Consider the following 26,231-nt stretch of genomic DNA (forward strand, 5'->3'; position numbering starts at 1 on the left):
CTTGTCATCCTCCAACTTAACTCATGCAAAACTTCTAGTGGAATGGGTGCTGCAGAAACTTGTTCTTCACATCCATCAGCCCAGCGAAAAAAATTACAGTGAATTCCATACTGCAAAGTAAAAAATGCAGGTGAATCCAAACTCAAACTCAAACCATCTTAACATTTTCTTCACAGCCATAACCTTACCTCATAGTTCGGACAACCATAAAATGGTCTACCAGGATTTTCTGCAGTTGTTGAGTGCTTCATCACCGTTCGAAGCCCACAATTACAAAAAACAGCGTTCTTACCTCCCCTATTTCGCATTCCTTTGTTGCCATAAGGTCTGCCTGCAGAGTTGTTCCTACTTGAGCTACTTTGGCTTTTCTCGCCACCACCCATCATCACTCACACAGATAAGAAATCAATTTGGGTTTTACGGCGAAGAAGAGAGGTCGAACAGAAGAGAAGGAGAGTCGGAGAAGAGAAGGAGAGTCGAAGAACAGAAGAACGTAGCATACAGTTTGAAGAAGAGAAGAAAATTAGGGTTTTATAATTGCAATGGACTAATTTGGGTAATATTAGGCAATTCCATATACCAATTTGAAACAAATTCAACCTTGGCACACATCAGCATACAGCTGGAATGCCCACATGGCAGTTAACGTTCCACATCAGCAACGTTAAGACGGCAATTCTAGGAGGGACTAACGGAGACGCACGTTTCTAAATTTTAGGGATTTATTTGGTCATTTAGAAAAATCAAGGACTAAATTGAATACCGATTTAAATTTAAGGGACCATTTTAGACATTTAGTCTAAACAAATATATAAATAATTACTTTTAAAAAATATTTTTTATTTTTTAATATTTTTATTTTTATTACTAAAATTTTGTTAAACACATTACAAAATAAAATAAATTTTTAAAAAAAAAATAACCATTTAACGAGATCCAAACAAATTTCAAACTACTAAGAAACCTGTTCAAGTATTCAACATTTTTTGTTTTTTGTTTTTTTCTTTCCTTTGGACAGTTTTAACTTTTAAGTATAAATTGAATATATTATTCGAGGGGAATAAAATCCTAATTTTGCTTTATTCGAACATAAAATCATGAAAATACACGTATTAATGTCTACTAAAAAAGTGTAAGTAGTTGATAGGTTTCTTTATTCCCCTAATAAAGAAACATAAGCAGAGCATTTAATATTTGAAGAACCTAACATGAAGCATCGGAAAACGTTAAAAAGATAATAAAGCTGGGGAGCCGCATCGTTCTTCTTCTTCTTCTTTTTCTGTGAGTCTCCTATTTAAAGAAGCAGTGAAGCACAGCACAACAGCCCTTTGCCACTAACAATGGCACCTGTTGATCCTCACTCGTTCACTGAGTCAACTCAGCCAGCCACCACTGACATAGCTTTAACTCTGTACTTCGACTTCCCCTCCTCCACCATCCACGCCTCCGCACTCTTCACACTCCAAACCCCCCACTCCGGCCCCTTCTTCCTGGACACTCGCTCCCTCACCATCCACTCCGCCCTTCACGCCGACGAAGCCATCCCCTTCTCCCTCTCCACCACCTCTGACCCCATCAAGGGCACCCTCCTCACCCTCACGCTTTCCAACCACTCTTCCTTCATCCTCACCTTCTCCACCTCTCCTTCCTCCTCCGCACTCCAATGGCTCCTCCCTCCACAAACCTGCAACAAAACCCACCCTTACGTCTACACTCAGTGCCAAGCCATCCACGCGCGCTCTATCTTCCCCTCCCACGACACTCCTGCCCGAAGGATTCGCTACTCCGCCATCCTCAACATCCCTTCCGAGCTCTCCGCAGTCATGGCTGCAAACCACGTCACGCGCCGCCCTCCGCGTGACGACGACGCCGCCTCTCTCGCCTCATTGAACTTGAACTGGTGCAGCCAAGACCGCGTGGTGGAGGAGTTCGTGATGGAGCAGCCGGTGCCTCCTTACCTCTTTGCCTTCGCGGTTGGGCAGCTCGGGAACAGGGAGGTGGGACCCAGGACTAGGGTTTACGCGGAGGAGGGTTCGGCGGTGCTGGACTCGGCGGCGAAGGAGTTCGAAGGAACAGAGGAGATGATTAGGGAAGGAGAGAAGCTCTTTGGAGAATACGACTGGGAAAGGTTTGATCTTTTGGTGCTGCCGCCGAGTTTCCCTTACGGCGGAATGGAGAATCCAAAGATGGTGTTCTTAACTCCAACTGTGATCAAAGGAGATGGCAGTGGTGCTCAGGTTGTGGCTCATGAACTTGCTCACAGTTGGACTGGTAACTTGATCACCAACAAGACCAACGAACATTTCTGGCTGAATGAGGTATTAATTATTATTATTAGTTGTTTATTATTATTATTAATTGATTGATTGTAATGGGGTTTTACTGATTGTGGTTTTAGGGTTTTACTACATATGCTGAGAGGAGGATTGTGGAGGCTGTGCAAGGAGAGAAAAGAGCTACACTGAATGTTGGGATTGGTTGGAGAGGTTTGAATGAGGAAATAGAGAGGTTCAAGGACAACTTGGAGTTCACAAAGCTTAAGAACAATCAACAAGGAATCGATCCTGATGATGTTTATTCCCAAGTTCCATATGAGAAAGGTTTCCAGTTCTTGTTTCGAATCGAACGGCAGGTATTCGCCATTCATCTTCTCTGTTGTGTTGTGTTATTGCTTCATAGCTCTGTTTTCAAATAGATTCTGAATTTAATTTACTATATAGGTTGGGAGATCTGCTTTTGATGAGTTTCTGAAGAAATACATTGCCAAGTTTAAGTTCCAATCGATTGATACCGACACATTCCTGGATTTCCTGAAGGAAAACATTCCTGGTATAGAGAAACAGATTGATCTGGTGCTGTGGACTGAAGGTACTGGGATCCCTTCTGATGCTTATGAACCCGAATTGATTGTATATAAAACGATTGTGTCGCTGGCGAATGAGGCTGCTACTGGGAGGATGCCGGGTGAGGATGAAGTTGCTGACTGGCAAGGTCAAGAGTGGGAGCTCTACTTGGACAACTTGCCCAAATCCATTGAAGCTTCTCAGGTATATACTCACTCATTTCTCTGGTTTTATCCCATTGTTTAAATGCTTGAGATGAACTGGTAATTCTTGTTTCGACAACGCAGATCGTAGCCTTGGATTCGCGCCACAAGCTATCCGAATCGAAAGATTATGAGGTGAAGGTGTCGTTTCTACAACGGGCTATCTCGTGTGGATGCAAAGAATACTACGGCGAGGTGGAGAAGACATTGAAGGCAGTAGGGAGGATGAAGTATCTTCGTCCACTTTACACTGCCCTTGTGAAAGGAAGTGAAGAAGATAAAGTATTTGCAAAGAGGGTATTTTCAGAGGCGCGTGAGTGTTACCATCCAATTGCTCAAAGTGTTGTTGTGTCCATATTTAGCAAGCATATGTAGGACGAGCATTTCTCAGTGTTTTCTACTTTTGTGTTACTGTTAACATTGCAAACAGGGAACTGAATCTTCTTGTGTTTTTAGTAATAGTGAAGGTATCTTCAAATTACCTCACTGTTTATCAGTCCTGGAAGAGAAGAAAATGAATTCCAGTTTACCCTTCAAACTATCAAAGCCTCTATCTTTGTTCTTCCTACTCTTCTTTCCCCAAAAAACTGGTTTTCTGCCACCACTTTCTTGTTTTAATAGTGTTTTTATCAATTTTCTTTGATGTCACAGTATCAGTAATATTTTCGTTTTCTAATATTTCCATTTCAGATCAATTTTCAGTAAAAAGTAAAAATGATAAAATAAAATCTTATGTCTATTGTGACCAGTAAAAACCTTTCATTGACACTTAAGAATAGTGTGTATACATTTTACATTTATACAATTTTGCATTCTGACGCCAAATACTGTAGTTAACCTTATTTTTTATCTACTACCCAAATGATTATTCAAACTTCTAAATTTGATAGTTATGAATCCAATGAAGTGTGAAATAAAATGTAGTTTGCAATCATAGATTTTGAATCGTAAATTATTTGTAAGAGTAATTACTCAAATTTTGAAGTATAAAAATACTTCAAAAATGTTTTAAAATATAATAAAAAGTACACAATCAATATATTTTTTTAAAATTATTTAGAGATGAAATTTTAATACTATTTTTTCAAACATAATTAAAAAATATTTTTTAAAATTTGGTAATTTTAGTCATAATGTCCCAAAAAAGTTCTAAAAAAATAAAACAAGAGATGATTTTTTTTTTTTTGGCATACTTTTTCAATAATTATTTAAGTATTTTCAGTTATATTTCGGATCAAATCAAATACGACTTGCCAAATATAAAATCACTTATAAAAAATTGTATTATCATTGGTGTCCTATCCTAACTAATCTTTTTATACACATTTAATAATAAAAGACTGAATTAACTGGCATATTAGCACCTAATGATACATTAGTATTTATAATTTGAAATTATAATTATATATAAATACTAGAAAAATTAAATCTTTATATGAAAAGTATGTTTATATAAAATAATTAAATTTGTTATATATTTTTCAATTTAAATTTGATATAATGTTAGATAAAAAATTTTATGTATCTGTTTAATTATATATTATAATTAAAATATTTTTTATTATTATTTTTAAAAATAAAAAATATATTCTAAATTAGTAAATTAATCAGCTCATTTTAAAATTTTATGTGCAACATAGGTATATATAATAGAACAAAAGATAAAAAATAAGTAATAAGGATGAATAAATCGAAAATAAAATAAAATATATAAAATCACAAAAAAATAAAATATTAGATTGATACCTAAACTATAATTGTTTGAATTAAAAATTGCAATTGAAAATATCAAAAAGAAAAATAATAAAATTGAAAGATATATAGAGTCGTGGAGAGCTATATAAAAAAATTAGAGAAATGTATGTATGCTTTATCTTTTAAATTACAAAGCATTTATTGATTCCCACATAAACACAGAGAATATACGTAGAAAGCATATTCTTCCTTATTGGATATGAGATGTATGTATGTATGCCATTGCCATGTGGATAATGCTAAATTTTAATGGACATACCCTATTGATCACAAAACCAGCAGCATAGCATATACATAGTTACAGAATGTAGAAACACATGAAACTAAACTGCATATTAAATTGCTCAGCAACATACCCTCCACCAAAGTCGAGCTTTAGAATAGAAGGGAAGAAACGAAACAAGAATCTGTATAACTCATAACAATATGGTCTTCTGCAACCACAAGATTCTACAAAACGATCATATACGATCGGGCAGAAGTAAATTCACAAATTCCATTGTCATTAAAATGCTTTGATTTTTAACTCAAATCAGCATAGAGTACGCCCATAGCACAAACAAGCAAGATAAAGATTCTTTGACCATTTCTCCTGAAAACAAGAACACAAGATGAGAAAACAAAAGTCGGTCTTACATGTCGACTTAGAAAATCAACTAGTTGTCAGCGTTCGTTCCGTTACCTTAACATGTGTGCTGGGAAATTGAGATGTCCGTAGAATTTCCTGAGTTTCATCTCCTGGCTTGCGCCTCGGAATACTTAATATTAGAGCAGATTGGTCCAATGTAGCAGCAGTTGCGGTAATTCTATAACCACCGTCCCAACGTCGATGGATACCCTCACTTGGATAGAGAAAATCAAGTTCAACCACCTACATTAAAAAGGTTGTCGATAAAAGGCAGGAAGTCAGTCTCATTTTGATAGGAGGATATATCAAATACTAGAAGATGGGATAAAACTGTTACAACGAAATTGCACATTCATAGAATACAAATTATCAGCAAACCTGATCACTGAATCCAGCATTGCGAGACATAACAACACCCCAGCGACTTCCAGCAGTAGCCATTGATGTAACATGAAAACCTTCTTTCCACTTCTTGTTTATCCATTTGAAGGGGAAAGAATCACTTACTTTGTATGATTGTTGAGTATACTGTGTACCTGCAGAAATTAGATCACAAATGACACCTCCCAACAAAACTTAAGGTAGTAAGGCAGATTAATTATGTGTAGACTGTAGAGAACCACAGAACTTGTTTATTAACAATAATGAAAACAATTTGTCGGGGAAAAGGTTGCAAACCCTGTAAGGCTTCCCATGATATTGAAGAAAATAATTTCATAATCATCAACCAGGAAGAAAACAAGAAACAAATAATTCTTCATTAAAAAATGTTACAGGTTGCAATCTACCTTTTGACATCACCACAAGAGAGGTTCCATTATTTCCCCCTGCAATAGAAGTGATGTAATAATTCTTATCCCACTGCTCCATGATCCATTCCTGCAATAAAATGGAGTCACAGTGATAAGTTTCATGGTGTGAAATTATATTCTTAAACAAGCCAAGTAATACCGTGTTTTCACCTTGTGCAAGAAAAAAGGTGACAACTTATAGACTTGATTCGTAAATCCAGTTCCAGCATCCATAATAAGTGCCCAGAGATTGGAACACGATGATACACAACTAATAAGAAGGCCATCCGCAATTCCTCTCTCAACATGCTTTGCTAGTCTTGCAGCAGTCACATTGTAATGATACCTAAAAAACCAACCAATTTATAAGTCCCAAACGATATCATAGGCAACCACATATTAGATTGCAAGAGTAAAGAAAAATGCCACAATGAGTAATGGCGTTTCTACCTTTGTTTCATGGGCAGTCTTGCCTTGTAAACCGAAATCCATTGTGTAGCAGGAACCCCTAATCGAACCTTCTGCTTTGGCTGTGAATCATCCTCTTCCTCCATATTCAGTCTACCCCGCTTTTGTCCAACCTAAGAATAAATTTTGGTTTTGTCAGATAAACTTATACACGAAAGCCCAACCAGATGATGGCAGATACCTCAATAACCATAATTTTAGTCGTTACCTTCTGAGCGCCCCGTCAGTATTAAGCGGCCGCAATGCTGGATTGGGGTCAATTATTCCATTAAATAGTGATATTAACTTGGAATAGTTGGGTTCTTCATCAAATTTCATAATTTTTTTAATTAACATAGTATGTTTAAAATTTAAAATTTAAATTCAAATAAATTTTTTTTTTTTAATTTTTAAGTAAGCAATTAGGTTTGAGAATATTTTTTAAAATTTTATATAATTTATAAGCTACTATGCTAATTACAAAAAATTATATTAAAGTAAATAGAATTATTAGTCTTATTAAAATGTGAGGTTATTTATACTATTTAAAAGAAAAATTTAATTTGACATTCTTCTGTACTGAATTCTGTTTCTAATGTTGTTTCGATAAAATTAAATTAATTTAAGAAATTCTATTTAAAAATTTAAAATTTGTACTAGCTAATTAGGAAACTCTATTTAAAATTTTGAAATTTGAAATTCTAATACTAATTCATAATTAAGTGACCCCTTAACCGTTTTGATTTTTAAATTTAAATTTTATTACTTGTCACATTTATAAATTTTCTCTTTACTCAATTTACATTGTTATCTTTTAGATTGTATCTCCACAATAGAAGTACTTTTATTTTTTCTCTCTTTTTAAATATTTTTTCTAAATTTACGTAATTTATAAGGTTATTAATTTTTAGATTGTATTTAATTTTATTTATTTTTATCAACAAATAATAAGATTGATACTATTTATGACAAAACTAATAAAAATTATTTTTAAATGAATAAAATTCTATATTCCTAATGATCAATGAACGTTTAATTAAAAAATTTTATTTAAAAATTTAAAATTTGTACTAGCTAATTAGGAAACTCTATTTAAAAATTTAAAATTTAAAATTATAATACTAATTCCTATATTCTTAATCATGAAACTTCTAATGTCTTCTTCAGATCAAGATGAAGGTGAAATGAAGAGATTTGCTAATTGGATACTTGATGTTGAAAATGAAAATATTGATTTTGTTGTTGGTGATGAATCAAAAATTGAAATTCTAGATAATCTATTGATTACAATTACTGATGATTCTCTCTCTAATTTGGTAGACTTTGCATATCTAGATTTGTTGCAAAACATGTCAGATTATAGGTATTTTTAGAGTAGGACAACTTTTGAACCCATGCTTGAGAGTGTCGAGAAGGTAAACGATTTTGTCTTAACAATCTTTTCAGGAACGGAAAAGAAGCATTTGGGTTTTGACACAACATGTCAAGCTGATGAGAATGAAGATGTACATCAAGAGTGGTTCACACCAGAGTTCCTAAATGACATCAAATGTTCGGGACTATCCAATCACAAGTTGACTTTGAAGCCGGTAGTCGCTATAATGCTACTGCGAAACATAAACCAGACTTTAGGTTTATGCAACAGGACAAGATTAATAATTAACGAACTTTACAGCAACGTAATTGGAGCGACGGTAGTGATCGGTGGAAATATTGGAGATAAAGTGTACATTCCAAGAATGAACTTGATCCCTTCAGATTCAGGATTGCCATTTAAGTTTCAACGGAGACAATTTCCATTAACAGTATGCTTTGCAATGACCATTAACAAGAGTCAAGGTCAATCATTATCACATGTAGGACTTCACTTGCCAAAATCAGTGTTCACTCATGGACAACTTTATGTTACTTTGTCAAGAATTAAGAGTCGCAGTGGCCTCAAGGTTTTAATTCTAGACGAAGGCGGCAATTCAAAGTCATCAACAACAAATGTCATGTTCAAAGAAGTTTTTAATAATATTTAGGGAAAAATAATATTATTTTCATTTTAATAGCATGTTATGATTTACACTTTTATATAAATATTTACTATAGATATAACTAATTCATCTATAATTCTGCTTTCAGATTTGAGATAAAATATGTAACAAGGAGCACAACATCATATACCAATTGCTTTTCTAATGAAGTTAATAAGATACTAGGTTGTCAATAAATTTTTATTAGCCTTTTGATATAAAATTTAGTGTAAAATTGACATGATATTATTATAATTATATATGTTCTTATTTTTTTCATGTCTCTCTCCTTATGGTTCAAGAATATTATAGACTTCAAACTCTTCTATTTGCTTTTTAATATGAATAAAGATAAAACAACATATTCAGTATGTTTATTATATAATGACGATGATCGTGTTATACTAAACTCAAAAAATTTATGATTATAAAATATTATTTTTAATTTAATATGTCAAATTTAAATATAAGACAGTGCATCACACGGGTTTAATACTAGTTATTTAAGTATTTTCTAAACCCTTGTTATTTAAGTATTTTCAGTTATATTTCAGATCAAATCAAATACGACTTGCCAAATATAAATTCACTTATAAAAGATTGTATCTTTTGTTTGTTTTTATCATATTTTATCATTAAAAAATTAAGAAGATACTTTTGTATCATTGGTGTCCTAAGTCATTTGTATAGACCTACTTCCTAAGTTCTAACGCAATTGATAATGTAACAATTTTGTTCTCAAATTTCATTTTGATGGCATGTTTGCAGACGCATCTAGCTTACCATAATTGTTAAATTACAAAGCATTTATTGATTCCCAAATAAACACACAGAATATACGTAGAAAGCATATTCTTCCTTATTGGATATTAGATGTATGTATGTATGCCATTGCCATGTGGATAGTGCTAAATTTTAATGGGCATACCCTATTGATCAGAAAACCAGCAGCATAGCATATACATAGTTACAGAATGTAGAAACACATGAAACTAAACTGCATATTACATTGCTCATCAACATCCCCTCCACCAAAGTCGAGAGCTTTAGAATAGAAGGGAAGAAACGAAACAATAATCTATATAACTCATAACAATATGGTCTTCTGCCACCACAAGATTCTACAAAACGATCATATACGATCGGGCAGAAGAAAATACACAAATTCCATTGTCATTAAAATGCTTTGATTTTTAACTCAAATCAGCATACAGTACGCCCATAGCACAAACAAGCAAGATAAAGATTCTTTGACCATTTCTCCTGAAAACAAGAACACAGGATGAGAAAACAAAAGTCAGTCTTACATGTCGACTTAGAAAATCAACTAGTTGTCAGTGTTCGTTCCGTTACCTTAACATGTGTGCTGGGAAATTGAGATGTCCGTAGAGTTTCCTGAGTTTCATCTCCTGGCTTGCGCCTCGGAATACTTAATATTAGAGCAGATTGGTCCAATGTAGCAGCAGTTGCGGTAATTCTATAACCACCGTCCCAACGTCGATGGATACCCTCACTTGGATAGAGAAAATCAAGTTCAACCACCTACATTAAAAAGGTTGTCGATAAAAGGCAGGAAGTCAGTCTCATTTTGATAGGAGGATATATCAAATACTAGAAGATGGGATAAAACTGTTACAACGAAATTGCACATTCATAGAATACAAATTATCAGCAAACCTGATCACTGAATCCAGCATTGCGAGACATAACAACACCCCAGCGACTTCCAGCAGTAGCCATTGATGTGACATGAAAACCTTCTTTCCACTTCTTGTTTATCCATTTGAAGGGGAAAGAATCACTTACTTTGTATGATTGTTGAGTATACTGTGTACCTGCAGAAATTAGATCACAAATGACACCTCCCAACAAAACTTAAGGTAGCAAGGCAGATTAATTATGTGTAGACTGTAGAGAACCACAGAACTTGTTTATTAACAATAATGAAAACAATTTGTCGGGGAAAAGGTTGCAAACCCTGTACGGCTTCCCATGATATTGAAGAAAATAATTTCATAATCATCAACCAGGAAGAAAACAAGAAACAAATAATTCTTCATTAAAAAATGTTACAGGTTGCAATCTACCTTTTGACATCACCACAAGAGAGGTTCCATTATTTCCCCCTGCAATAGAAGTGATGTAATAATTCTTATCCCACTGCTCCATGATCCATTCCTGCAATAAAATGGAGTCACAGTGATAAGTTTCATGGTATGAAATTATATTCTTAAACAAGCCAAGTAATACCGTGTTTTCACCTTGTGCAAGAAAAAGGGTGACAACTTATAGACTTGATTTGTAAATCCAGTTCCAGCATCCATAATAAGTGCCCAGAGATTGGAACACGATGATACACAACTAATAAGAAGGCCATCTGCAATTCCTCTCTCAACATGCTGTGCTAGTCTTGCATCAGCCACATTGTAATGATACCTAAAAAACCAACCAATTTATAAGTCCCAAACAATATCATAGGCAACCACATATTAGATTGCAAGAGTAAAGGAAAATGCCACAATGAGTAACTGCGTTTCTACCTTTGTTTCATGGGCAGTCTTGCATTGTAAACTGAAATCCATTGTGTAGCAGGAACCCCTAATCGAACCTTCTTCTTTGGCTGTGAATCATCCTCTTCCTCCATATTCAGTCTACCCCGCTTTTGTCCAACCTAAGAATAAATTTTGGTTTTGTCAGATAAACTTATTCACAAAAGCCCAACCAGAAGATGGTTGGAGGGGATAACCCAGAAAAATAAGATACCTCAATAACTATAATTTCAGTCGTTACCTTCTGAGCACCGTCAGTATTAAGTGGCCGCAATGCTGGATTCGGGTCAAGTATTCCATTAAACAGTGATATTAACTTGGAATAGTTGGGTTCTTCATCAAATTTCATGTTCACTACAACCTCAAGAAAGTGCCTAAATGGAGCAGGGCAAAAGCAGCAAAGCATCTCAGGCGATGTCCCCATCTTCTTTTTGCAAACGAGGAAGGACTTGGTATCACCCTATGAGATAAGGTAAAACAAGATTGAAAAGTGATATATATAGTAATATAATCAGCATGATTACTTCATAGACATAAAATTAATGTATTTTACCTGATAACCTTGCCATGGTAACCGGCCTTTATGAAGGAAGATGAGTGTGTATGCAAGAGATTCAAGATCATCCCTTCTACTTGCAGTTCTTCCCAAATGAGCATGAACACTAGCATATCGAACAGTCCCTCTACATAACCCAAAACAAAGGCACTCAAACCAAGTACATGAACAAGAGTTACTTAAAAAAACTTTTTTTTGCCCCGGGAGAGAGGGGGGGGGGGGTTTATATATACAGTACCATACAAAACAGCTCAGATGGGGGAGAAAAGGAGAGAACCATCAAAAAAAAAAGAAAGAAAGAAGAGGAGGGTAAAAATTGAACCTAAACATGTCAGGACGCTGATCATAATCAACATGCATCCCACTTGAGGTGTCTCGCCACTTTGTTGCTGTGAACATGTAACTATATCATAAAGTGGTTTGCCAAAACGGAATTAAGAAACAGTTTTACCCTTGAATTGCATCTACTAACCTAATCCAAGGTCTACCAGAAACAGTTTCTTCTCTTGTGCTGTAGATGGCTGACCTAGTAAGAAGTTCTCTGGTTTTACATCTCCATGCACATAGCTTCAACAAACAAAGAATGAAAACTTCATTATTACTTTAGAGTTCTAAAGAATCAAGACTTAATCAACTTATAAACATTAATCTAGGGTAGTACAAAAAACGAAACAAGGTGCTTAATAGAAAAAACTCGTGAAGAATAACATACCCCTTCGAGTGCATCTTCTCGAGTATTGATAAGGATTCAACAGCTATGCATGAAACCATTTCAGCAGACATCCTAAACAATTATTAACAAAAAGGGGATAAAAAAAGTTAAAAAGTTAGCAAGTTACTGCAGCATTTCTAACATGATACATTCAAATAATCCACATCTGTAAAATGAGTGTTGCAACAGACTGTGGGACACATCACAACATCAAGATTTACAAATGCTTATACTCACGTCTGGCTTGAGGAATTCCAGACATCCCACAAACTCGGACCAAGCATGTCCATAACCTGCATAAGTGATAGAAACATTTTGTAATTGTTGAACCAACAAAGGGATGGTACAATGGACGTTGTCCAAGATAGATCATACCATTATGTAATATTCTCCTTGTCTTCCTTTGTAGTGTACCCTAGGTATTCCATGACTACCACCAAGGATGCTTTTGAAAGAACACAAAAGTCAAACCACAACTCAGTATACCTTATCACAAAGTGTCAAACATGAATGTGAATCAATCCATAAAAACAATATGAAAAACAAAACACCTACTTGTAAACTTGCCACTCATATGGAGGGCCATAGTTACAGCCTTTACTGTTCCTATGTTCGAATTTCAGAGCCACCTGAGAAATTAAAGGCAGAAATCAACTTCAACCCAAATCAATCTCAAACCAAAAGTATCAATTAACTTGGAAAACCCGGAGGCTGCAATAGAAGCTCACCTCGGCAGCTCCAGGGCCTGTTGCACGCTCACGACGGCCAACAAAAACCTGACCAAATCCACCTTTACCCAGTTTCCTGTCAACCTTGTACATAGGTGATCCTCCAACTTGAACCTTTAGAAGCAAAAACATAAATAAATTAACAAACCAATGAAAAGAAAATCAGTCATAAGTCATAACATCACCAACATGTTAGCATCAACATAGTTTGTAAACAATAAACAAATAACAATCAAGAAGAAAAAAATGCAACCTATAGAAACATGGGTAGCTTTCAAAAAGAACATAACATTATTTGCAACATACCCTCTCAGGAAAAGGGGGAGTGTTATCTTCGGGTGCAGCACCCTTGTTGGCGCTCAAGCCACCACTATCATCACCCATCACGCCGAAAACCTTTTCTTTAACCTCTTTCGCCTTCGCTTCCGATGTAACGATCACCGGCTTCTTCGCCGCTGCCGCCGCCTTTGTCTTGGGCCTACCCTTAACCCCCGCCGCCGCAGCAGGAGCGCGTGTCTTCACGTTCCTCCTTGCCGGTGCCGGTGGTTCCGAGCCCTTTTGGCCTACCGCAGCGCGACCACGTCGCACTCCACTACGAAGCTCCGGCATTCTCCAAACCCATGCAATCGATTCGCAGCGTCGATAATCTTTATCATCATATGCCTTATCAGAGCTTCGAGACCCGATTCATCGCTGAAATTTGTAATGAATTTTGAAGAATTAAAGGGGAAAGGGGGGAATTTTGTTGAAATTTGAGCTGGGAATTAAAGGAATCGAAACCAATTAGTAGGGTTAGGGTTTGATGGTTAAGTAAGGTTTTCAATAGCAGATGTAAGAAAGAAGAAAGTAAAAGGAAGCAAGAGGAGCCTTACAAACAACAAACAAACGAAAGGTTGAAGATGAAAAGCAACTTAAAATCTTTCAATTTATTTTCCTCTCAAGTAAGAGGGTTTTATTTTTATTTTTTTTTTCTAGCATAAAAATAAAAACTGAAAAATGAAAATAGATGACGAAAACACAAAGAAAAATATTTTCTGTTAACCAAATTTGTGCAAGTCAATCTCTAGAGGACCAATGTTACCAAACCAAATACTTCATCAAAAACTTTTTTTTTATTTTATATTATTAATTATTATTGATTATTGATGACCAAAATCTTTTTGCCTTGTAGTTGTTTGGCTGATGGGAAAATTTAAATATCAAATATGAGATTTTACAATTTTACCACAAAATATATCTTAGATTTTCTCCCTTATATAAAACAATGTAAGCCTAAAAAATTTGGTCGGCAACAACCTAACATAGTTCAACTTACTCAATTTATGCTAATTATTTGATTTTAAAGTTAATTCATCAGCACTGGTTCAAGTCTATCAACATGTATTTTTTTTTTTTTTTAAAAAGCACGTGTTTTACCAGTCATATTCTTATTTTTAGGGTAAATTTTAAATTAATCTATGATTAAGAAAGACCGAAAGATGGGTCAGTGAATATTTATTGGATTGGATAGTAATAGCTGTTAATTATTTAAAATTTAAATAAATATGATTTAGAGAGTTTGCAAAGACAATTTTCTTTATATGTGTACGAGAAAATTGATAGTTAGTTTAAATTTATCTTTACATAGGAGTTGTAATGGGTAGCATACAATAGGTTTAAATTTAATCTAAATTTTACTTATGAATTTAAAAAATTTTTAGTCTATTTTATTTATGGGTTAAGAAGTTTTTAATTCTAATTTATTTGTACTTTAAAGTTTCACGTCAGATTCTACTTGATTCGATTTACAACAAATTAATTTTTTCAATCAAACACAATATTTAATTATTTTATACTTCATAAACATTAATAAATCAGGAACTACACAATCAAGTACATATTAAAATTAAAAACAATAAAATTTATATTAAAATTACAAAAGAATATGGATTCGATCCCTATTAATTTCACTATATATGGATAATGATTTTTAAATTTTTAATTACATTAGATAATATAATAAGAATGTGGACTGCGGAGTAGATCGAGTAGAGTTAAATATAGGCTCACACTCGATCTTATCTACCGTTCAATCTGTTCCATTATGAATTTGATTCGCCGCAAATTGAGTTATCAATCATACTTAAATAGAGTTGATTAAATTGAATACCTGTAAATAAAATTAATATTGCAACTATACATTCATGTCTCTAATATAAATTATTAAAATTATTTTATTCAAATATAAAATATCAAATTAAGAATGGTGTTCATTTAGTTTTCAGAAACATGTTAGGAAGAACATAAGAATTTTTAGGGTAATGAAAATGACACCATAAAAATTATTGTTTTTTTATTGGTCTGATAAAATAATAGAAAAAGGCTTTTAGTTATAAATATTTAAGGTTTTAATTATTTTATTAAAAAAAATTATACTTTAAATAATGAGTTAATATTTAAATTAACCTCTAAAATTATATTTGCGTTTGAATTTGGTCTTTAAAATTTCGATTTACTCAATTTATTTTTAAATTTAATATTTATAACTCATGTTATTCCAATCTTATTTTTATCACATAATTGCTAACAACATAAAAAAGTGATAATTGAAATCTTTTTATTTTCGCTTTCTAGTAATGAAAACTTTAAAATCTTAATTCTAATTTTACTTAAGAATTTTAAAGGTTTTTTAAGACGAAGCTAAATTACTATGCATAATTTCTTAAGGCTTCTTAAGAGTATTTTTTATTTGTTACCCTTTCAAAAAAACTTTTTAAAAAATAAATTGAGATAAAATATTTTAATTGTCATATCAAATTATTTTTAAAAGTTCAGTATTCTAGTCATAAGTTTATCTCAGTATGTTAATAATAATTTTATAACAAAAATAAAATTAGAGACTAACATAAATTATAAATACTAAATTAAAAAATTAAATTAAATAAATTAAAATTTAAAAAATTAAATTGAGACATAAGTATAATTTTAAGAATAAATCTGAATATTAACTCTTAAATAATTTTAACAAGTGTTGGCAAAACTCCGAATAATATAATATAATATTTTATTTTATTCGTCCCTAATTTCTTTTCCTTTTTCATTTTGGTCCGGTGTCATGTTAATAACAATGTTTAGTTAAGCTTAGTGTAATGGGCCTACAGATTTCAGCCCATTTGTTTTTAAACCCCATTTCAAGTCCATTTGTTGACCAGGAAAAGTAAGAAAAAATGGTAAAGCTTATAGGATTTCATTCTAGGGAAGTAGGGATAATTCAAACTATTATTAATGTAGAAACTGAAGAGATAACACATTAGCATATCTCTTAGTATATTATACTTGGTTTTGAACTTTGACAATATTAAATAGTGAATAAAAATTCTTAAAAATATTGGATATGTTGAGTAAATAATATGTATGAATTTATAATATAATGTCTAAAATTAGAGACTATCTAATACATCTGAAAAAAAATTTATTATTTATGGTAGAAAAAAAATTAATTATTAATTTTATTTATATATGAAAATTACAACACACATAATTGTGAATGATATTAAAATATAAATTAAAAAGTATTGTCATATAGATGTGGATATCCATTTAATTAATGTTATGTAACTTTGATTAATTATACGGATGATTCAGTTTTTCTATGATAAAAGAATGAAACTTCTAAGTTAACCTGAACTTAAATAAAGTTTAAATGCGTGTATAAATAGTAAGGATGTCTCAGACAATATATATACAATAAACATATTATTCTCTCTTTTTGTATATATGTACACTGCAATATATATAATATATATAAATCATCTCTATTATGTTAAGATAATAATATTGGTGAATATTCATAGTAGAGTTTTTTGTTTATACTTTTTTATTTTATATTTGTTTCATCTTCCTTATTTATTTATTTATTTTACAATACATTATCAGCACGAGACTCTAATCAAAATTTAAGAAGATTCAGAAAATAAATTTTTATTATGCCAAAGTTTTTTCATCTTGAATTTAATACTCTTTATATATCTGGAAACAACTACTTATCATGGATATTAAATGTCAAAATTTATCGTGATTCAGTGGATCTTAGAAATATCATTAAGGCTGAAAATATGCATCCTAGAAGGATAAAGCCAAAGCCATGATCTTCATTCATCGTCATCTTGACAAATAATTGAAAAATGAATATCTCACACTAAAAAATCCTGCAAATCTGTGGAAGAACATTGAAGAAAGGTATAATGATCAAAGACAATGATACTTCCTCAAATCCGATATGAGTTGACACACTTGCGTTTACAAGATTTTAAACAATTCAACAATGTTCCAAATTATCTCACGAAAGAAATTATGTGGGAAAAAAGATAACTGATAATAATATGTTACAAAAAATTTTCTCGACCTTCCATACCTCGAATGTGCTCCTGCAGCAGTAGTATCGAGAAAAAAAATTTAAAAAATATTATGAGCTAATTTCTTGCCTTCTTGTTGCTGAACGTAATAATGAATTGCTTTTAAGAAATCATGAAGCGCGTCCATCTAGCGCCGCCCCATTTTCTGAAGCAAATGCGGCAAATCATAATCGCAAAAGAGGTAAATAGCAAGGTTTTGGTAACAAAAAAATTATGGAAAGAAGAAAAATTATATTCACAAGAAAAGATCTCACCAGAAGTGAGATAAAAAAAATAATGAAAAAAATAAATCAAGAAAGGATAAATATTTTTGTTGTAGTGGAAAAGGCCATTGGCCACGTACCTATCGTATCCCAAGGCACTTAGTTGATTTTTATCAAGCATCTTTGAAAAATAATGACAAAAAAAAGGAGACAAATTTTGTTTCAAAGGATGTTGCTGAAAATTACACCACTCATTATGAAGTATCTAATTTCTTTAAGGATCTTTAAGGGAATATTGGTCATTTGATCAATAATAAAAAATTTTAATATTTGAGTTCTTTAAATACTTATATAAATAAATAATATAAAAAAAACTTCTTATTAAGTTTTATCTCTGATGTATTTTAAGTATGATGTATAAAAATAATGTTTAATAAAATATTAATGTTTATGTTTAAAAATTTAAAAATTACTAAATGTGTCATGGTCTATTATAATAATAATAATAATAATAATAATAATAATAATAATAATAATAATAATTAGTATATGATATTGTTTTTATACTGTGCTTCTTAAAAAAACAATTCCAATCAAGAATATAATTTTACTGCATATAAATTTTTACTCATTTTACTATTATTTGTTATTGAAGAAAATGGCAAGGACATATAATGAAGATGTTTGCCTTGTGGATAGTGCAAGTTTGCGTACCATTCTCAAAAGTAATATATATTTTTCTCATCTTGTATCAAAAGAAGAATATATTTATACTATTATTGTCTTAGACAATGTGATAGAAGACTCCGAAAGAGCTATAATTTCGTTTATCAGAGGAACAGAATTCATAATAAATAATGCACTATTGTCTACCAAGTTTCTAAGGAACTTGTTGAGTTTTAAAAATATTCGTCGAAATGGATATCATATTAAAACAATGAATGAGGAAAATCACAAGTACTTATGTATCACAACTCATGATTCAAATAAAAAGGATATATTAGAAAAGTTACCCTCACTTTTATTTGAATTATATTATACCAAAATTAGTGCAATTGAATCACATGCCATTATAAACTAGAAGTTTATTAACCCAAATGAATTTATAATTTGGCATGATCGATTGGGTCATCATGGAACAACAATGATGCGGAGAATTATTGAAAACTCTCATAGACATTCATTAAAGAACCAGAAGATTTTTAAATCTAGTGAATTTTGTTGTGCTGCATATTCTCAGGAAAAACTAATTTTGTCCTAATAGATATGTCTTCGAGATGGTCACATGTGTACTTATTGTCTTCTTGCAGTATGGAGTTTGCGATATTACTTGCTCAAATTATTCGATTAAATCCAATCAAAACAATTCGTCTTGATAATGCTGATGAATTCACTTTCTAAGCATTTGGTGCTTATTGTATGGCTAACAAAATAAGCATTGAACATCCAGTAGTTCATGTTTATACACAAAATGGGTTAGTATAATCACTTATTAAACGCCTCCAATTAATTGCTAGACCCTTACTTATGATAACAAATCTCCCAACTTCTGTTTGGGAATGTAGTTTTACATGCTGCAACACTTACTCGTTTGAGACCAATAAGTTACCATCAATTCTCTTTTTTGCAATTAGCTTTTGGCCAACAGCCAAATATTTCCCATTTGAGGATATTTGGGTGTGCGATATATGTTCCAATTGTCCCACCTTCTCGCACCAAAATAGGACCCAAAGAAAATTAAAAATTTATGTGGGATATGATTCTCCCTCTACAGTAAGGTATCTTAAGATACAAACAAGAGACGTGTTTAAAGTTTAATTTGCATATTGTCATTTTGATGAATCAAAATTTTCAATATTAGGGGAAAAGAATAAGCTTCTTGAAAAAGAACTTAATTGGAATGCATCATCCTTAATGCATTTAGATCATCGATCAGGGTAATGTGAACTAGAAGTTCAAAATATTATATATTTACAAAGATAGCAAATGAATTGCCTGATGCATTTTTTGATACGAAAAGGATTACTAAATCCTATATACCATCTGAAAATGCTCCAATTCAAATTGATGTTTCGGTCGAAAAATGGCCACCGAAATAAATTCACCTTAGAAGTATGGTAGGCTATCGGTTCTAACAACAAAAATTCTTGGGTTTAATTACTCTGTTGGTCCCTATAGTTTCGCGAAATTTTCAATTAGGGCCCTATACTTTTTTTCCCTTTTAATTGAGTCCTTGCACCAAAATTTTTTTTTAATTGGGTCCTTACACTTTTTTTCCTTTTATTTAGGTCCCTATACCAATTCTTTTTTTTTTAGTTGGGTCCCTATAAAATTAAGCCAATTACTACTAAGAAGGACTTAATTAAAAAAAATTTGTGTAGGGACTCAATTAAAAAGAAAAAAAGTATAGGGACCTAATTGAAAATTTCACGAATCTATAGGGACCAACAGAGTAATTAAACCAAATTCTCGAAAAAGAAAAGAGGTAAATATTATTCATGTTGAAAATGATAAAAACATAGTAAAGAAGACCTCTGTCCTATCCATTAGACAATGGACGCTTTTCTTTTTTTCTTCTAACTTTTCACTAAATTCAATTCTTTCATGTTTAATATCTTTTCTTTGAATAAATAATATAATAAATTAATTATATTAGATCCGTTTCCCCCCTTTTCTTGCTAGGATTGGACTTACTATATTTATCTTACTAAATAATCTTATTTATATATTATTATATTTAATATTTAGTTTAGAATATTTAATGCATATTTCATTTAAATGTATATTTAATGTATTTAAATGTATATTTAATGATGTCCAAAATTTTGATATAGTTTTGACGCCAGAAGACGTTCAGGTACCTGAAAATTGTGAAAATGATGAGATCTCGATAAATTATGTCTTTACAAGAGAAAAATAGAACCGAAATAAAATAATTGTCAATGAAATATTTGCATGTAATATGGTGTTACACATCATGCATGAAAGTAAGGATCTTGAAACAAAAACAGTTGAAGAATGTCAACAAATGAATGATTGGCCGAAATGGGAAGAAGCTAGCTATGAAGGTTGAGTTAGACTCACTTGCAAAACGTGAAGTCTTTAGACCTGTAGTCTGTACATCAGAAGATGTAAAACCTGTTGGATATAGATGGGTATTTGTGAGAAAACGAAATGAGAAAAATGAAGTTGTACGCTATAAAGCTCGACTTGTGGTGCAAGATTTTTCACAAAGGCTCGGTATAGATTATGAAAAAAACATATTCCCCTGTAGTAGATGCAATAACATTGTGTTATTTGGTCAGTTTATCTGCATACCATAAACTACATATGCATCTAATGGATGTAGTAACAGTCTATTTATATGGATCATTAGATCGTGATATCTATATGAAAGTCTATGAAGGATTAAAGATATCTAAACCATCCCATGAATATTCGCAGGGGTTATACTCAGTAAAATTGCAAAGATTTTTATATGGTTTCAAGTAATCTAGACAAATATGGTATAATCGTATTGCTGAGTATATGATAAAAAACAGATTTAAAAATGATGATATCTGCCCATGTGTTTCATAAAGAAATATGTATCTAGATTCATTATAATTGTTGTGTACGTTGATGATTTAAATATCGTTGAAATCTCTAAAGAGATTCCAACAATTATAAAAGCTCTAAAAGAAGAATTTAAGATGAAAGATCTTGGAAAGACTAAATTTTGTCCAGCCTACAGATCGAACATACAAAAAATGGGATCTTTATTCATTAAACAGCATACACAAAAAAGATCTTGAAGATATTTTATATGGATAAGTCACATCCATTAAATACCCTAATGATCGTAAGGTCTTTAGATGTGAAAAATGACCAATTTTGTCTTAAAGAAGAAAATAAAGATATCCTTGGTCCTGAAGTATCATATCTCAATGCCATTGGAGCACTAATATATCTTGCTAATAATACACGACCTGACATAGCATTTGTGGTTAATTTACTAGCAATGTATAGTTCTTCTCCAACAAGAAGATATTGGAATATAATCAAACAAATTTTTTGATATCTTCATAGAACAGTTAATATGGGTTTGTTTTTCCGTATGAAACCAAGTCATAATTAGTTGGTTATGCAGATGCTGGATACTTGTCTGATCAACACAAAGGAAGATTTCAAACAGGATACCTATTCACATATGGTAATACAACTATATAATGGAGGTCCACGAAACAGACGATAGCAGCAACATCCTCTAACCATGCTGAAATAATAGCGATACATGAAGCAAGTCATGAGTGTTTTTAGTTTAAGAGTTTGATCCAATATATTCTGTCATCATGTGATCATAACATAGCTCCAACTGTTCTATTTGAAGATAATACAGCATGCATTGCGTAACTTAAAGGTGGATACATCAAAGATGATAGAACAAATCATATTTCTTCAAAATTCTTCTTTACTCATGATCTTCAAAATTAAGGAATAATTGATGTCCAACGGATCCATTCAAGCGATAATCTGGCAGATTTATTTACAAAGTCACTTCCAAAATCCTCTTTTAAAAGGTTGGTACATTAGATTGGGATGCGCCGATTTCGAGATATTAAATAATATCAACAAGAGGGGGAGGTTGTACTCTTTTTCCTTTGATCATGTTTTTATCCCTATTGGGTTTTTCTTGACAAAGTTTTTAACGAGGTAGTCATCATCACAAAGGATATTGTACTCTTTTTTCTTCACTAAAGTTTTTTCCGTTGGATTTTTCTTTAATAAGGTTTTAATGAGGTATAATCCTAAAGAGACATCCAAGGGGAGTATTGTGATATGGATGTGGATGCCCATTTAATTAATGATATGTGACTTTAATTCATTAAATGGGCAGCTCAGTTTTCCTATGATAAAAGAATGAAGCTCCTAAGTTAAACTGAACTTAAATGAAGTTTGAAAAAATAAACATTGTGCGTTATAAATAGTGAAGAGGTCTCAGACAATATATACACAACAAAGATACTCTTCTCTCTTTCGTATATATGTACACTGTAGTATATATAATATATATGAATCATCTCTATCATGTTAAAATAATAATATTGGTGAATATTAATAATAGAAATTTTAATTTATATTTTTTATTTTATATTTATTTCATCTTCCTTATTTATTTATTTTACAACAAAAGGATTATAAGTAAGATGTGTTAGGAAATTATAGGTTAATGGTCAAATTGGTCTCTGAAAGATTGCACGATCGTCATTTTTGTCTCTGAAATACTTTTTTAATCAAATTAGTTCTCAAAAAAATTAACATCAATCACGTTTGTCCTTCTATTAATGGGCTAACAGTTTCCATTAACGGGGGTACACGTAGGCCGTTAACTGACAACTCAACAGGACCAAAACGATGATGTTTTGCACAAATGGCCCATTACTGAAGTACCTCTCCCATTAATCTACCACCGTTCTCCTTTTCATTTACACTTTTTTTCTTTTGACCCAAGGCCAACGAAGAGTCACCCAAATAGAGTGAGAAGACGAAGCTGCTCTGATCAGCCGTCGAAGCAATAATCGACGACGCCGTTCGCAGTGCAACTGCTCCTCCTCATCGTGGTCTGAAGGCCACCATTCTTTTGCGATGGTAGGTGCCGTCTCCAGTGAAAGGTAAGTTCCCTTGCGCCACGAGTTCCTTCTCCATTGTTTTCTTTTTTTTTTTGTATGAATGTGTAGTAGTATGATATTCGTTGATTTTGAACGTTGATTGATTTCGGGTTAGGGTTTTTGTGCTAGGGGTGGTTGTTGCTAGGGTTTTGCAATGGTTCACACATTCTGTATGTTGAAAAAATCTAAATGCTTTGATTTTATACGGCTGAAGCAATGTGTGTGGATAAATAAAATATTTTGTTTTGTTTAGTTCATGTAAAAGGCAGGATTTGGTGAGATGGTGTTCATTTTAGATTAAATTAGTAATTGAAGTTTTGTTGCTGAAACATAAATACATTGTATACAAAAATTAAAATAATGAAAAACAGAGTGTATTGTGTGATTCACTATTGCTATTTTTAATTTGTAGATAGAAAATTATCCAATGACATTTGTTTTCCATCATGATGGAAGGTTTAAAAATGACGAAAGTGGATCAAAAATTCATAAACCAAACAATACAAAGGTGTTAGCAGGAGTTGAAGGGGATACTCTAGATGTTTTCTTCATAAGGGGATATTATAAGGAGTTAGGATATTCAGAGGTGGACGATTGTTGCTGGAAAATACCCAGAATGTCGCTTGAAGTTGGGTTGAGGAAGTTAGAAGTAGATGCTGGTTTATTGGAAATGGTGAAGAATTGTAAAAGGAATCACAATTCGATCAACATTTATTTTGTGCATAGAGTCTCAGAGCCACACATGGTGGAGTGTATGACTGAGGATCATGATGAGTTAGTTATATTAGAGACCAACAGCACCTGTAAATCCAAGCCAAAAATACTTTCCAGTTGAATAAGAGATAATGTTCAAGGCACAAATCACAACCACTGTCCCAACCCATGTGTCAGCCCAAATCACAACCCAAATCACAGCTCATCTCTCAGCCCAAATCACAGTCTGAAACACAATTAATTCTTCACAATCAGCCCTTGAATTCCTCATCTCAGCCATCAAAATCTTCTAGCCAACCCTTGAAAGCTCATTTCCAACCATCAAAGACTCATAGCCAACCCTCAAAATCTCATTCCCAAAGAAATATGAAATCAAGGAGAGGTTTAGGCTTGCATATAGTAGAGCCACTAATAAGGCAATTGATACGGATGACTCTAGTTATGAGGATATTGAAGATGGTGAGATATCGGATTCAAATGATATGCAATGAACTTTGTTATATTGTTTATGGTGTTGTGTTACAACTTTTATTTATGAAACCGATTAATAAATACCTTTTGTTATCAATTTTTCAGAATCAGAAAGTAATGTAGAGTCTGATAATGCATCTGATTGTGGGTCCTGGAAGTCAAAAGACATGAATCAAGAGTTAGATTATGATGAGGAGGATTGTGCGGTTTATCTACTGTATAACGAGAAAGCCAAGTTTGGAGAGTTAAAGCCTGAGGTAGGTATGATCTTCAAGACAAAGCGTAGATTTATGAATGCTACTAGGGACTATACTATACAGTGGAGTAGGAATATTGTTTTAAAGAAGAATGATAATGTGCGTGTTAGGGCTGTTTGTAAGGGAGAAAATTTTCCTTGGATAGTGTATTGTGCTTTGAAGAAGTCTGATATATCTTGGAAGATTAAGACTTTAGTGGATTGTAACACCCCAACTTTTGACACGTTATGACCAATGTCAATTGTTTAGGTGTTACTTGTCGTAAGGACCTACTTGGCTCTAGACTCGGATTTCATAAGCAAATGGTAATATAAGCCTTTATTGGTTCAATGTAATTAACTTACTCATCATGAAAAATCATTTAGTTGCTCGCAAGGTTAATATTTAAAGCCATCTCACAGATGAATATATGGTAACAGCAAATATCATATATACATATATACAAATATGCACATGAGTTAAGTTTGGAGATACATGTCATTTTTCATAAACCAAGAAATATACCAAGATATATATATATATATATATATATATATATATATATATATATATATATATATATATATATATATATATATATATATATATATATACAAAAGAGGAAGTCAGTCCCAACTTTCATACGGGTTTCTTAAACTGGGAACCAAACTACTAACTAAAAGTACTACAAAGGTGAGGGAAAAGTAATACTATTGATCATCAAAAGGAGTAAAAAGTCAGCTAGGTCAATCTCCGGAATGGTCTTCAGCTAGAGTGAACACGTACGGCATGCCGGGATTGAAACGTAGGCGATGTACCAAAACCCAAAACTCAACAGATTCCTCTGCCGATCCCATCTGCGGAAGGGAAAAAAGAAAAAGAAGAAGGGTGAGAACCTAGAGTTATCAGCAAGGTAAAAAGAGGAACCTAAGGTCTTTGTCTCTAAGTTGTCGTGAAATAGAAAAAATAGAACAAACACAGAAACACAAGGCACAACATATATACAACAAGTAAATAGAATAAACAATCAAGAAATAGCACTAAATAATTCACAAGAAATTCATATGCGCAAACAAGATGATGTATGCCTATTCCTAGCGCAGGCCATGAGCTCATGCGTCGGTTGTCTACCCGCAACCCGACGTTACTCGGGACAAACCCCAAATATGGTCTCTTTACCGTGTCAGTTAGGCACAATTATCATCATGGGTGAATCCATGTCAATTAGGATATCTTGTCATCACGGTAAGGGACAGGCTATCAATTAGGTAAACTTCCCGCCTTAGCAATCTCAAGCTATCAGTTTGGCGGGCACTTTCGCTTTAGCAATTTGGT

At 32.6% G+C, this 26,231-nt stretch overlaps 4 protein-coding genes across 4 annotated transcripts; 2 read left to right on the forward strand and 2 right to left on the reverse strand.

The window, feature by feature from the left end:
• The first annotated feature begins 1,089 nt into the window (after positions 1-1,089).
• On the forward strand, positions 1,090-3,584 carry LOC148546852 (peptidase M1 family protein). Its single transcript, XM_088498140.1, has 4 exons — positions 1,090-2,318; positions 2,399-2,632; positions 2,721-3,047; positions 3,131-3,584. The coding sequence occupies exons 1-4, from the start codon at positions 1,341-1,343 to the stop codon at positions 3,419-3,421; spliced, it is 1,830 nt and encodes a 609-aa protein (XP_088354266.1). The 5' UTR covers positions 1,090-1,340; the 3' UTR covers positions 3,422-3,584.
• Positions 3,585-4,921: 1,337 nt separating this feature from the next.
• On the reverse strand, positions 4,922-7,006 carry LOC107617285 (kinase-like protein). The gene is made up of 7 exons (XM_016319017.3): positions 6,897-7,006; positions 6,671-6,801; positions 6,392-6,566; positions 6,218-6,308; positions 5,808-5,965; positions 5,484-5,672; positions 4,922-5,393 (listed from the first exon to the last, which is right to left on the reverse strand). The coding sequence occupies exons 2-7, from the start codon at positions 6,772-6,774 to the stop codon at positions 5,334-5,336; spliced, it is 777 nt and encodes a 258-aa protein (XP_016174503.1). The 5' UTR covers positions 6,775-6,801; positions 6,897-7,006; the 3' UTR covers positions 4,922-5,333.
• Positions 7,007-8,061: 1,055 nt separating this feature from the next.
• LOC107616255 (uncharacterized) lies at positions 8,062-8,691 on the forward strand. The gene has a single exon (XM_021112082.1). The coding sequence runs from the start codon at positions 8,062-8,064 to the stop codon at positions 8,689-8,691; it is 630 nt and encodes a 209-aa protein (XP_020967741.1).
• Positions 8,692-9,591: 900 nt separating this feature from the next.
• LOC107617284 (casein kinase 1-like protein HD16) lies at positions 9,592-14,329 on the reverse strand. The gene is made up of 16 exons (XM_016319016.3): positions 13,537-14,329; positions 13,231-13,344; positions 13,058-13,131; positions 12,878-12,947; positions 12,740-12,795; positions 12,503-12,574; positions 12,263-12,357; positions 12,113-12,179; positions 11,788-11,917; positions 11,476-11,694; positions 11,226-11,356; positions 10,947-11,121; positions 10,773-10,863; positions 10,363-10,520; positions 10,039-10,227; positions 9,592-9,948 (listed from the first exon to the last, which is right to left on the reverse strand). The coding sequence occupies exons 1-16, from the start codon at positions 13,837-13,839 to the stop codon at positions 9,889-9,891; spliced, it is 2,004 nt and encodes a 667-aa protein (XP_016174502.1). The 5' UTR covers positions 13,840-14,329; the 3' UTR covers positions 9,592-9,888.
• Between the last annotated feature and the right edge of the window lie 11,902 nt (positions 14,330-26,231).

This window comes from Arachis ipaensis, chromosome B9, assembly GCF_059453495.1.
Source record: "Arachis ipaensis isolate K30076 ecotype BB chromosome B9, ASM5945349v1, whole genome shotgun sequence".
NCBI classification, from domain to species: Eukaryota; Viridiplantae; Streptophyta; class Magnoliopsida; order Fabales; family Fabaceae; genus Arachis; species Arachis ipaensis.

What these genes read in the sequence shown, in the direction of transcription:
- LOC148546852 (XM_088498140.1), top strand. Translation starts at nt 1,341, where the DNA reads ATGGCACCTGTTGATCCTCACTCGTTCACTGAGTCAACTCAGCCAGCC. An exon ending in AACATTTCTGGCTGAATGAG is followed by an intron (nt 2,319 to 2,398) that starts GTATTAATTATT and finishes TTGTGGTTTTAG; the next exon opens with GGTTTTACTACATATGCTGA. An exon ending in TGTTTCGAATCGAACGGCAG is followed by an intron (nt 2,633 to 2,720) that starts GTATTCGCCATT and finishes TTTACTATATAG; the next exon opens with GTTGGGAGATCTGCTTTTGA.
- LOC107617285 (XM_016319017.3), bottom strand. Translation starts at nt 6,774, where the DNA reads ATGGAGGAAGAGGATGATTCACAGCCAAAGCAGAAGGTTCGATTAGGG. An exon ending in AGACTGCCCATGAAACAAAG is followed by an intron (nt 6,567 to 6,670) that starts GTAGAAACGCCA and finishes TTGGTTTTTTAG; the next exon opens with GTATCATTACAATGTGACTG. An exon ending in TTCCCAGCACACATGTTAAG is followed by an intron (nt 5,394 to 5,483) that starts GTAACGGAACGA and finishes TCTTGTTTTCAG; the next exon opens with GAGAAATGGTCAAAGAATCT.
- LOC107617284 (XM_016319016.3), bottom strand. Translation starts at nt 13,839, where the DNA reads ATGCCGGAGCTTCGTAGTGGAGTGCGACGTGGTCGCGCTGCGGTAGGC. An exon ending in TATGAGTGGCAAGTTTACAA is followed by an intron (nt 12,948 to 13,057) that starts GTAGGTGTTTTG and finishes TTCTTTCAAAAG; the next exon opens with CATCCTTGGTGGTAGTCATG. An exon ending in TGGAATTCCTCAAGCCAGAC is followed by an intron (nt 12,575 to 12,739) that starts GTGAGTATAAGC and finishes ATAATTGTTTAG; the next exon opens with GATGTCTGCTGAAATGGTTT.
- LOC107616255 (XM_021112082.1), top strand. Translation starts at nt 8,062, where the DNA reads ATGCTTGAGAGTGTCGAGAAGGTAAACGATTTTGTCTTAACAATCTTT.